This window comes from Nanorana parkeri, unplaced genomic scaffold, assembly GCF_000935625.1.
Source record: "Nanorana parkeri isolate BGI_ZX_2015 unplaced genomic scaffold, ASM93562v1 scaffold239, whole genome shotgun sequence".
Lineage (NCBI taxonomy): Eukaryota > Metazoa > Chordata > Amphibia > Anura > Dicroglossidae > Nanorana > Nanorana parkeri.
In genome coordinates, this window is record NW_017306507.1 from 1,224,937 (window position 1) to 1,238,319 (window position 13,383).

At 41.3% G+C, this 13,383-nt stretch overlaps 1 protein-coding gene across 1 annotated transcript in view; it reads left to right on the forward strand.

Annotated features, from left to right (window-relative positions):
• The window catches only part of MPDZ (multiple PDZ domain crumbs cell polarity complex component), a 132,269-nt gene extending 119,531 nt beyond the window's left edge, over positions 1-12,738 (forward strand). Inside the window, exons 46-51 of the mRNA XM_018556477.1 lie at positions 674-714; positions 2,481-2,603; positions 5,277-5,381; positions 6,889-7,001; positions 10,571-10,694; positions 12,237-12,738. Coding sequence (XP_018411979.1) covers positions 674-714; positions 2,481-2,603; positions 5,277-5,381; positions 6,889-7,001; positions 10,571-10,694; positions 12,237-12,383 — 653 coding nt within the window. The 3' untranslated portion in view covers positions 12,384-12,738. The remainder of the gene's footprint in view (positions 1-673; positions 715-2,480; positions 2,604-5,276; positions 5,382-6,888; positions 7,002-10,570; positions 10,695-12,236) is intronic.
• The last annotated feature ends 645 nt before the right edge of the window (positions 12,739-13,383 follow it).

A 13,383-nucleotide genomic window follows, 5' to 3' on the forward strand; every position in this document is an offset into this window, starting at 1 on the left:
CAACCAGTATTATTTTCTACTTTCATGTATAAATACATAAACATTTGCCCAGTTTGCAGAGAAACATACAGGTCATGAAGCACAATTGCCTGCAGATATTCAGATTAATCAAATATTTCTGAATTGGTTACTCACCTGATTCTACTTCTCTCCATAAGCCATAGTCAAATAAAACAACTGAAAGGTTGCATACTTAAGGTGCCCATACACTGCACGATTCTCGTACGAGAATCGCGGGTAATCCCGCGATCGTACGAGAATCGTACAGTGTATGGAAGGCATGCGACCGTTTTCTACTGTACGGTCGCACGTCTTCCGTCGAACCAGCAGGCTAGAAAACCCGCCGGGAATCGTAACTGTAAAAAAGAGTGTGGGATTTCTCAAAACAAGGAGAAATGTTTAAGGTCAAGTTGACTTTATTGTAAGCCTGTCAGATGCAATAATATATTCTGCTGCAAATTGCTTGAACTTAGAAACACTGAAAAAATGATCTTAGTGTTTGTTCTACGTAATAAGTGTCGGGGGTTTGCTTGCTTTGTGTCTTTCTTGTTTATAGCATTGTATGCATGGAGGTCACCTTGTCTTATAAACTTTTTGGCAAATAGACTGGCTTCAGCAAATGATTCACTGTTCAGTGAGCCTGAACTTATTTAATTTTTTTATCTTTGCACAGCTTCAGAAATTCAAGGCTTAAGGACAGTGGAAATAAAGAAGGTAAGTGCCTGTTATGTGTGCAGTGTGGAAAAATGGTACTCAGGAAGCACATTGAAAAGCTCTGAAAGTTAAGCATGTACTTCAAAAAATGGGATGAACAGGGGTCATTTAGCACTGAATAAGGTGCACATGCATTTGGAATGTTTAATGAACAGTGCAGATGGACCTTTTACTTTGGCATTCACCCTAAACTTTAAGGGCTTGTTCACACGACGTCCGGATTGTGTCCGGACCAGAACCGTGCACTCCTGTACCCAAAATGTATCCCTATGTGTTTTATTGGCTACAGTTCTCACCAGACAGAGAAAATACTGCATGTCACATTTTGTACAGTCCGGAAACGCACTAACGCAACGAAAACGCACCGCACTGCAGCTAATATATTGACAGCCCCACTCCCCCCCTAAAAAAAATGTTTTGTTGGAACACGGTAAAAACACGTCAAAAACGCACTGCACAGATAGCACCGCATCTGCAGATCTGCTCCAGATCTGGACCAGAAAATGGTGTGAACAAGCCATAATGCACAGTCCATATCCCTCTTTGTAGTCCTCTATACCCGGTTGCCATCCTCCATTGCATTTGATTAGCACTGTGACATAAACCAATAAGAGAAGAACAATAGGCAGCCACGGTATAAAAGTTTATTTACCTGCTCTCAGGAGGGTATGGCAGGCTCTAGAAGGCTGCGAGGGTCGCTCAGAAGTGCGGCTGTGTGTCTGCGGGTGTTCACCAGGGCTGTGTGCAGTCTCACCTGGGGTGCATGTGGATATCACAAGGACTGCGTTCCAGCCTCACCAGGGCTGCGTTTTGGTATCTCCATGGCTGTACTGGCGAGTTCCGGGCTCTGTAGGGCTGTACAGGCAGGTGTGATGCTGTCCAATGCTGTGCCAGTCTCTGGAAAGAAGAGATGTGCGGCCGTAGCGGCACTGTCAAAGACAGCTGCTGCGGGGTCCCCAGCAGGCTGCCTGAGGTCCCCAGCAAGTGCGGGACCTCAGGCAGCCAAATCTATTTAAAAATGTAAAGCTCCAGTATCGGCGCTATGTATTAGGGCATTTTTCAGTATCGGTATTGATGCATCCCTAGTGTAAACTGATGATATTTCTAGAGTTAGGTTTTGGCGTGGCATATGGCTGTCGTTGGGCTACTGTCAGTATCAGGTTTGGGCTAGAGCTATGACTAAAGCTTCATTCACACCTAAGCGACAGCGTTTCAGTGCAGATTATGCACTTTTTTGTTTGTGCAGTTTTTCACACGTTTTCCGCGTGTTTCCACAGGTATATTAAGCCACGTATTTTGGCGAGCAGTTTGTGACATGTAAATAGAAAATGCACAAAAAATATTTGTGTTGCGCATTTCCAAGTGTTTCTTATTGAGTCTATGGGGACAAATCGTGCTGATCTGCCAAGAAAAAAAAGCTCATGTACTTTTTCCAGCGACAGGTTTTTTTTATGCGTGACCCTACGCTTAGGTGGGAATGGGAGCTATAGGAATGCATGGTATTTCTTTTTCGGTGAGCCACAAAATGCCATGGTGTCAACGGAGTCTAAGAGTACCATTTCCAGAGAAAAGATTTGAGGCCTATTCAAAACATGTTCCAGTTCTCCAAGTTTTTCCTTTAATATCATGTGAAATAAAAAGATAAACACTGAAATGTATTACCATAGTTGTACTAAAATGTGGCAAAATAATATGAATGTCATGAGAAGCATTAAAAAGCTTAAGTACTTAAGCAATTAACTTTATCCAATCTATTGTTTTCACAGGGCCCCTCAGATTCCCTGGGAGTTAGCATTGCAGGTGGAGTTGGAAGTCCCCTGGGAGATGTACCCATTTTTATTGCCATGATGCATGCAAATGGACTTGTGGCCCAGACTGGGAAGCTCAGAGTAGGTATATTTACTTTATATGGACCTTGTTGTTATTAGTAAGTGATTAACGAAGCAGTGTTTTAGAATAAGGATACCAACTCTGGTGCATACACTGTTTACACAACATCAAAACGATGGCAGCTCCCATATTTATGTCCTGACAGGTTCCTTTCAGTAGAGTGCCCAGGAGAGCAAGAAAACAGAACAGTCTCTAGAAAGTTTGGACGCAGGCATGTGATTATACATGCTATATCATTCCATAGCCAGATTAGCAACTCTTAAAAGCCACAGGTACACTTTAATACACCTATGTACAGGGATCCCAACCTGCCAAAACTAATTTCAGGAAAGTGTGCTCTCCATTTCCATGGGAGGTGGGGGGGCACCTCCCTGATATGATGGCAGATAGCAGAAGAGCTTCCTCTGCTATCTGCTGGGTTTTTGTTTTTTTGTATTCTGACAGCGGCCGCCTTTAGAATAAAAAAAAAACAACAGATAGCAGGGGAATGGATAGCTAGGCTGCTATTGGCCATTTCAAATTGCAATAGCAGGCTGGCTATTGTACCCACCCACTGTTGCTTTCAGCATAGGAGGACCTGAAGGAGAACTTTGTTCTGTCATCCTGTTTTACGGGTTCAGTTCACCAAAATTAAATTTCCCTCTGTTGTCTGGATACAGTTCAGACTGTGGGAGTATGCTTTTCAACCACTGCTTCTTTCGTTTAGACTGATTCATTCCATATTTGTCATCCCAGATGGACCCCAAAGGGGTGCTCCAGCTTCTCTAGATCTATGAGTGCTTCTTGGGCTCTTTGGCATCAAACAGCTGTTTCCCAGATTTGCAAGGTTGTCTCCTTATCTTCTGTTCACACTCTAAGTTCTACCATATTCTAACCTCATCTAAAGCCAGCTTCTGACGTTAGGTCTTTCGGGTGGCTCTTTGAGCTGCGGACAGGGCACAGTTTTCCGTTGTTTTTTTTCTCAGACCTGTTAACAATTGTTTGCTTTGTTACTCACCCCTCATTTAGACTGTTGTTGCATGAACTGAAGGTTAAAGACTTCCTCTTAAAGACTTCAAGAAAGAAAATTGCATTTTTTTTTCACACAATAATTTCAACAAATCATAAAAATAGGATTTTTGTTAATCACCGTGAAATCCTTTTCTTGGAGTCCATTCACACATGTCCCATCTCCTCTGTGTTTTTTATCATGCTCCTGGTACTGGTTTGCTACAAAACTGAGGCAGGTTGGTAGTAGTAGGGGTTATCCTGGGCTGTTCTACCATTTGCCGGTGTACAATCCTCCTGTAGGCAGCAGTTTAACATGAACGTTAAAGACTTCATGTGTCCCTTAATGAACTCCAAGAAAGGGGTTTCATGGGGAGTACAAAAATAAAAATTTTTATGATTTGTTGAAATGATTGTGCTACAGATATAAGAATTGACAACTGGTTAATCTTATGCTTCTAAGTAATTGTAAATCCCTTATATAGCAAGACACTTACACATTCCAATATACTAAAAAGGACTGTGTTACATAATGAGTTAATTTTCTCTTTTGTAGTGTTTTTAATGGTCATTTCATGTACCAAAATGTAATCATTGACATTTTAAAGTTTTCTATACTGACCACCAGGTGGCAATCTAAACCCTTCATGGCATCATTATTTCCTCTCCTTAACAAAGTCATTGATGGCACATTTTCTGTTTATAGAAGGGTTATGGAGCATGATTTACTTTACGTTTAAAGGTATAAATGTGTATGTGGTGAGGCATTAATGCAGTGCATACAATCGTCCTGTCAGGAGTTCCACCTTGTTGATGTATGCATTTTGTTCCAGCATTTCATACATTTGTAAGACTGTTATAAGTACATTCTAAAGAAGTGCTCCTGATGTTCCTCTCAGTAGACATACACATAAAGCAAATAAAACTCTGCACTATGCTTGAAATATTTCATTGTAACACCTATGACACACAAGCAATGTTGAGCTATTGTTGCTGTTAGATGTAATCAAACAATATGGCCAGTCAACATTTCTGCGGCATGTTTTGGTTCATAGAATTGGAATTTCATTAATCTGCTGTGCTTGTCTTCAAAGAACAGTTATTCTGCTTCCAGTGTAATTTTTGTGGTTATCCATGTTGTCAGCAAAATACGATCTTCAGTTACATTTCCGTGGGATTTAGGGCAGGTTTCTTCTGTCATTTGGGTCTGGTGAACTGGCACTCCTACATCTTGGTAGAATCACCTATTCCCTGCCCTTGCTCCAATTATATATGGAAATGTAATGTTCTCCCACAGCACATAGGAACAATATAAAAAGATGAAGCTTTTTGGTGCTGTGGAATCAGCAACTTTGAGATTTTGTCTCATTTACGTGGCATACAGGACTTCAGAGTCAGCCATTTACTTACACATATTTTTGGTTCCTGGTCTTTGTTTTATTATTATACCCTGTAGAAAAGTAATTGTATAGAATTGTATTGTAATCAGGGTTACCAAGCTTTACCTTTTCTACTCATTTTCTCATGATACTTAGCCCTCTTTGTACTATCACCACGCTATCTGATTCAATCTGTAATGTCTATGTAATAATATAGTATTTTGTTTTGTGTCACCGTGGTGACTTAGTAATGTGTTTGACACCAGTTTTGTGCTTCTTCACAAATCTTTTTATTCTTTAATAAAGGTTGGTGACAGAATTGTTAGTATATGTGGGACTTCAACTGAAGGAATGAGTCACGCACAGGCTGTCAGCCTCCTGAAAAATGCTTCAGGCACAATCGAGCTACAGGTAATAGAGTGCAGCTTTGTATAATTCCATTCATGCATGTCATTTTAATCCATTGTCAAAATACACACTGTCTCTTGGCTTACAATAGGACTATATAAACCTTTAGGTTTAAAATATGATTATAGTAAAATACTTCATATTTCAGGAACTTGCTTTAAAGTTGAGGTTAAAAGTTCAAGTGTTGCACAAATAAAGAATGTATTTCCGTGTTTACATACACTTTCAGCTGGTTTTGACAGTGTACAGGTGAAACTCGAATTCGAATAGAATATCATGCAAAAGTTCATTTATTTCACTAATGCAACTTAAAAGGTGAAACTAATATATGAGATAGACTCATTACATGCAAAGCAAGATAATTCAAGCCGTGATTTGTCATAATTGTGATGATTATGGCTTACAGCTCATGAAAACCCCAAATCCACAATCTCAGAAAATTAGAATATTGTGAAAAGGTGACTTGACAAGAGGCGTATTCCTCTTGTCAAGTCACTCCTGAACAACAAACAACGTCAGAAGCGTCTTACCTGGGCTAAAGAAAAACAGACCTTGTATGTTGCACAGTGGTCCAAAGTCCTCTTTTCTGATGAGAGCAAATTTTGTATCTCATTTGGAAACCAAGGACCCAGAGTATGGAGGAAGAATGGAGAGGCACACAATGCAAGATGCTTGAAGTCCAGTGTGAAGTTTTCACAGTCTGTGTTGATTTGGGGAGCCATGTCATTTGCTGGTGTTGGTCCACTTTGCTTCATTAAGTCCAGGGTCAACGCAGCCGTCTACCAGGAGATTTTGGAGCACTTCATGCTTCCTTCTGCAGACGAGCTCTATGGGTATGCTGACTTCATTTTCCAGCAGGACTTGGCACCTGCCCACACTGCCAAAAGCACCAAAACCTGGTTCAATGACCGTGGGATTACTGTGCTTGATTGGCCAGCAAACTCACCTGACCTGAACCCCATAGAGAATCTATGGGGCATTGCCAAGAGAAAGATGAGAGACATGAGACCGAACAATGCAGAAGAGCTGAAGGCCACTATTGAAGCATCCTGGTCTTTCATAACACCTCAGCAGTGCCACAGGCTGATAGCTTCCATGCCACGCCGCATTGAGGCAGTAATTGCTGCAAAAGGGGCCCAAACCAAGTACTGAGTACATATGCATGCTTATACTTTTCAGAGGTCCGATATTGTTCTATGTACAATCCTTGTTTTATTGATTGCATGTAATAATCTACTTTTTTGAGGTTGTGGATTTGGGGTTCTTGGGGTTTTCATGAGCTGTAAGCCATAATCATCACAATTATGACAAATCACGGCTTGAACTATCTTGCTGTGCATGTAATGAGTCTATCTCGTATATTAGTTTCACCTTTTAAGTTGCATTAGTGAAATAAATGAACTTTGCACGATATTCTAATTATTCGAGATTCACCTGTACAATCAGTCAGATATGTGAATGTTTAGTACCCTATAAAATGTCATTAATCAATTTTGTTATTCATTTTCAGGTAGTAGCTGGTGGTGATGTAAGCGTAGTTACTGGTCAACAGCAAGAACACACAGGATCTGCTGTCAACTATTCGGGGTTAACCTCAAGCAGCATTTTGCAAGATGATTTGGGGTATGTGCACATTGTAGAAATTGAGTCAGAGGCACAGATGGAACAGTTGTAACCAGTCCCAAGGGGCTGAGTGTGTGTCGCATCTTAAGCCATGGTTCCTGTTTTTTGCCATTATATAAGCTTCAAGGACCCTCTATATGACTGCCGTATGCAAGTGTCTGATACCCTATAACAGCGGTGGTGAACCTATGGCACGCATGCCACAGCGGGCACACAGGGCACCCTCTGCCAGCACGTGAGCCCAGGTACGGATTAAGATAGGGGCGCCTGGTGCTCCTGCTCCAAGCCCACCCCCTGAAAATGGGTCTGACCGCCCTGGTGTTCTATTGAAATGGCGAACTCACCGAGATTTCCACCTTGTTACGTCATGTCATGGGGACTTGTCAGTTAGAGATTTTGACGAGATGGCGCTAGTGCATGTGTGCCAGCTGTGGCAATGTCAGAATGCTTGTCGAGTTTTCCAATTCCCTTCAGTGCGCCTGCGCAACTTTACAATCCTCGTCTAGTTCTCTAACTCCCGTCAGTGCACCTGCGCGGCCAACCAAGAGTAGTATCAAGTTCTCCAATGGGCATTACTGCGTCTGCACACCCACCCAAGGGCATAACATTAAATATGTTAGCATAAGATACTCTCTGATTGGCTGCCTTTGCTTTGCAATGATGAGGTGAAGACACGCAGGTGCACTGAGGGAAATTGGGGAACTTGACAAGAATTCTGAAACTGCCACAACTGGCGCACATGCACTAGCGACATCTCGTCCAAATCTCCTACTGGCAAATCAGTGGACATGACGTAACGAGTTGGAGATCTTGCCAGTTTTCTCATTTTTGCTCAAAAAGGTTCGCCATCACTGCCCTAAGATCTAAAATCTCATAAAGGAGATTGTGGATGAGATTGGTTTCTAGACTTGTTCATCCTGTAGGCTGTAGATTAAAGGTCAGATTTTAGACACACAAATTAAAATACATTTTAAATATTCTTTTTATACCTGTTACAAATAAAGATGAAATCTGTGTGTTGCCAGTAGTAGATTTAGGCCTTCACCAAGATGCAGTTCTTCATGCTGCTTCACCCCTGTCCCGTGAAAAGTTTTTTAGATTGGCTGTGTGGCAGCTCCCAGGTTGCAGCCTTTAACATTGCCCCCTTAGTGTCACCTGACAGCTGATAATGCTGATGTTGAATGTTAACATAGCAGCAGAGTACAGCACAGGCTATAGGTCGGAGCAATCAGGTAGAAGGAGAATATTAAGGATCCAAGATGTAACCAGGGGGTCTGGAGTGTATACCAGAAGATAAACTAGAGTAGCAGATCAAGATATTTGTAAAGCACTGACAAATAGTAAAAGGCCCCCTTGGTCAAGCACTGTGCCTGTACACTTAGTCAGATTTTTTTATTATTATTCTCGATTTAGCAATTCCTGTACAGTTGTCAGTGTGGTACATTATTGAGACGAGCCAGGTAAATAACAAAAGGTGTGTTGGTTAGATATAAAATATGCACACATACTCATGCTCTGAGTGAACTGAGATCACTCAGACCATGAGTGATCTAATTTCTAACATAACAAGAACATGCTGGCTACATGTCTGCATACTTTGGAACAGAATCTCCCCACTAGGTACCTGAACGGTATCTGAAGAAAGGTAATGTCACACTTCCCTGTGTATTGATCCGGCACTGTGTTTTGCCTCCTCTCCGAGGTGCTCGGCTTCCTGCCAATCCTCTCTGAACCTCTGTGGTAAAAGACCAGCGCACTTGTTGCTCGGCGTTCGAGCAACCTGTCTTTACACTTCGGCCAGACCCTTTGTGTCATGTTCTTTGGGTCCCTGCAAACTGCTACTTACCGATGTTGCTGTTCCCTGTATCTACTTCGGACTCCTCTGTGTTCCCAGTGTGACCCTGTATGTCTAGCAAGTGGATTGTTATCACCTCCTTCAGTGAGCTCTTGCACCTGTGCTATACCTGTGCTATAAGTCTGTTCTGCTCCTGTGTGGCGCTCCTGTGCTTGCTCCATTCAGCCTGCCTCTTCTAAGAATTCCTGACAGCTGTGTTTCTGCTGACTTTCTGTTGTTTATCAGGGTTCCTATCACACTATTGTGACCTCCTGAGTTCCTCAGTATCCAGTGCTCCTGATCTGCAGCCTGTGTACAGGCTTCACCCCTGCCTGCCTTTGAATCCTTAACCTCGGTACTGCATCCAGTCGTCTGTGTCTGCATGGGTGTGCTAGAGGGCTGCAGCCTGGGAGGTGTCCGGCAGCGTAACATCCCTACTTTCTGGTGCTCTGGTGAAGACCCGGCCCTCCTTAGATCCTGCACCTCTAGCACGTCCCCACTAATGCACAATCACCTCAGTCCCTGGGTTCCCTGTGACCTGCATCCCAGGCATCTTCAACTTGCTAGTACTAACCCTCTGCGTAAGCCCCGGTGTCAACCTTCCTTGGTGCCCTGTTTCCCAGACCGTGACAGATAGAGGAGGAATTGTGTTGAGTATATTTTAATAAACATTCTGAAGATGTTAAGGGGGGTTGAGTAAGGTTAGGGAGCACAAGGTGGGAAGAGAGGGAGAGCAGGGGAAGGGGGTGAAGTAAAGAAACAGTGGAGAGGAGGGGGACCAGACATGGCCTATTGTGTGTGCTACTATCAGGGTGTTGCCAATTGATGTGGATACAAGATGTAGGTATCCTCTCGGATGGTATGAAAAGAAATGGAAATGAAGGAGAATCAAGCCAGTTATTCCATGAAGACTCGGCCATTTTCTGCAGAGAATGTGAATTGGTGCCAGTAAAAGCATATCTTTCTGTAAAGTTCCTCGCGTTGAATGGAGGAAGTGAGGTGCTCCATATGTTGGGTTTTTGAGACCTTGATACACCAGTGAGAGATTGGTGGCTCAGTGGTCCATCTCCAGTAAAGTGGAATGCAAGCTCTCTCTGCATATAGGAAGTGTATTAGGAGGTAACATTTGTATCTATTCCTCTCAAATTAATTTTAGGTGATTTATCTGCAGACTGTAGATTGTAAGTGTGGACACTTCCAAAATAAGTGGTGTGCTATGGCTTTGCTTACCTTTAACATCAGCTTACCTTTTTTACAAGCACAGGCTAAAAATATAATGTTGGCCCTGGGCAGGTTGGGTAGTATAATGTTTGTTTAATGATCAGTCTACGCATATACTCATATTTTCAGTTGCTGTCCTGGATAGAAAAGGAATGTTGGGATCTAAGCGTGCACTCAAACATGTATTTACTTACCCAGTATGTTGGCTGTGGAGCTCCTAGTCCTGATTTCCTTTGAATCGACTTGGTGCAGCAAAGGAGTAGGGTGGGGAAAGAAGACCTGGTCTATGCTGTAAAATTATCTGATTTTGGTAGTTATACCATTGTCTAAAGACACCAGCTCTGAACTCGGCAGTATTCACGCTCAGTCATCTTAGCTGGAAAATCTGTGTGGACCAGGGTCTTATTAATTTTTATTTTGAAAATACTTCTGGCCACTCAACTAATTTCTGTATTGGGAGCTTGTATGTTAGTATATGTATCAATTCTAACTGTTTCTTATATGTTCCTATTAGACCACCGCAATACAATACCATTGTTCTTGATCGTGGACCTGATGGACTGGGCTTCAGTATTGTTGGAGGTTATGGTAGTCCACATGGAGACCTGCCCATATATGTGAAAACTGTATTTTCTAAGGTAAACAGAATCTGTCAATATTAACTATTCTTATCTAAAGGTGCCCATACACCTTACAATTATCTGCAGATTGTCTGTGGTCAGATGGAAAAAGTGCAACAGATTGGCCCAGGTGGAGATTACTCCATCCACACAGTTAAGTGTAGATGTTGGAATCTGTTGCACCTTTTCCATCTGGCCACAGAAAATCTGCAGATAATTATAAGGTGTATGGCCAGCTTTAGAGTCTTTTTTTGTACCCATTCACAACTGCTAATATTTAGCTGAAAACGGTTTCAGAAAAGCCTCCTTTGCTTGGCTTGGGCTAATTCTTTTATTGTAGTACTTATTGCACCATATACTCTTATATAAATATATTCTGTGCTCAACCTATTAGAGTACATTTAACAATGATTTACTTAAAGCTTTCTGAAGGTTTGTGGCAAGTGAATAAGGTCTTCTGTCGGTGGATTTCCCTTCATTTTTTAAATCTCTGATATCACAATTGTTTATTGAGAAATGTGAAGAGTTGGACACATATTGTCGTGTATAGATGAGAGGACACCATGTGAATATGTAATTGCTGATTATAAAATGAGTTATGTTCACAAAGAAGGCAATTTGGAACAGTTGTGCACCTGTACTGTATAGGTGTTCTTTTTGGAAAACCTTTAAAAAACAGTTGTTTATTTTATTGGAAATAGTATGTCAGGCAGCTATCTATGGCCAGAGGCTAAAGGTACTTGCTGACATTAGATATCTAACATATGTTAACAATGACTACAGCTGACAAAAGTCGGCTTGATCAATGGATAGCTTGGTGTTTTTCTTGTTGGTGTCCTCATGGGCCAGTTGCTATCAATGCTTTAAAAAAATCTTATGGATCTTACAGCGACTGAAATGCAGCAAGTGTATGTTCAGCAGCCTCTACATTAGATATCCATAGTTTACATAACTACCTCCCTTCCCATCTTAGGTCTCTGGTGAGTCTGACAGGGATTACACCTAAATAGCATATTCAGACCTTAGAGCAGAGCTCGACAGTCTACCAAAAAATTATATTAACATACCCTAAAAACATGTTTATGTAAATACAGAATCAAATGTATTAGTCTAACTTCACTAAACTTCTAAAAGCTTCTTTAAACTAGGGCACATCAATTACCCCTTAAGGACCAATGGCGGAATTATTCCGCCATGGTTGTCCGTGCCATAAGGATCCATAATGTAATAATTGCCTCATGGGTCCTTAAGGGTGTAAGCTTCCATCATGAGCTAAATGAGAACTTATATATGTATATGTCACATCAAATGAAAGCTCTTTTTGTCCTTTAAAAAGGGCATATAATATGTGTTGGTGCAATAAATGAGAAAGAAGGTAATTGCGGTTGAACACACACAGCAAAAATTGCTTTGGTCCTTAACTGAAATACAAGCATCTGAAGCTTGGTCCTTAAGGGCTTAATTACTCCTAGCACATATTAAATAAACCCTTTAGCCTTCTCTGTAGGATTGCTATGCTATACTATTACACTGTAAACAACCTGAAATTATATCTTGCAGGGAGCAGCAGCAGAAGATGGTCGCTTGAATAGAGGAGACCAGATCATTGCAGTGAATGGGCAGAGTTTGGAAGGTGTAACTCATGAAGAAGCTGTTGCTATTCTAAAGAGAACAAAAGGAACAGTTACTCTTACTGTGCTTTCTTGACCTCTTGACTGCTACATGGCACCTTTTGAAAGCTTCCATCCTAATAAGAGGCTATGAGACCAGCTGTTTCCCCTGTGAAAGTACATAAACCAGTAGTATATGTCAGCTGTGTGTTAGGTAGGCTCTTCTTGTGTCTGAAAGAATGTTTACTGAGCTGCTGTCATTTATCTACACTACTTTTACATTGGAGAAGCAAAGAAAAGCATGTTTATCTACTTCAGGAGTGTATTCTTCTCCGTGATTAGTTTAGTCAGTATTCCAAGCTCTTATTAATTCAGTATTATAGATATACTATAGCTTGTACAAATCAACAAAAGCACAGAATGTTGCTACTGAAAAAATCAAGAAAACATTTTCTCTGCAGGAAACATTTAGGTCATTTTGTTTTTTTCTGTGTTTTTCTTTGTTATGTGTAGCTATATTTGTATGACTGCTTTGCTGCTACATAGATCAAGAATTGATGAATGTTTTATGTTAATTTTGTTTTCGTATTGTTGACAAGTTCTACACTGGAGATTTGTATTTAAGAGACATTTCAGTCGACATGTTGACCCTGTACTGTGCCGGCCAATACCAATATCTTCACAACCTGTTGCTGTATGGTACTCCGGGAGCTCCTGAATCCTGGAAGTGCCTGCAATATCACAATCCAGGTTTTAGAAATGGTGCTGCTGATCTCATCCTATATTGCAATGTAGAGCACTAGTTAAAGGAAACTTGTCATTAGAGAAACACAGGGGCAGCCGATCTGAAAATACTTGTTGTCTTGTTGTATTTAGTACTGACCCAGAAGAAATATGCTGATAAGGAGAGTCTAAGAAAGTTGAAAGCAGAGTGCATTAAATGAAAGTGATATATAGAGTCTCCCATTGCTGACCTTTCTTTTGCAAAATGTTAGTTACTAGTCATGCTAACCTTTTTTTCAATACTTTGAGTCACTGACCCAGGACCTTCTGACTTTCCTGATCTGCCCATTTCTTTTGGTATCAATGACTCATAA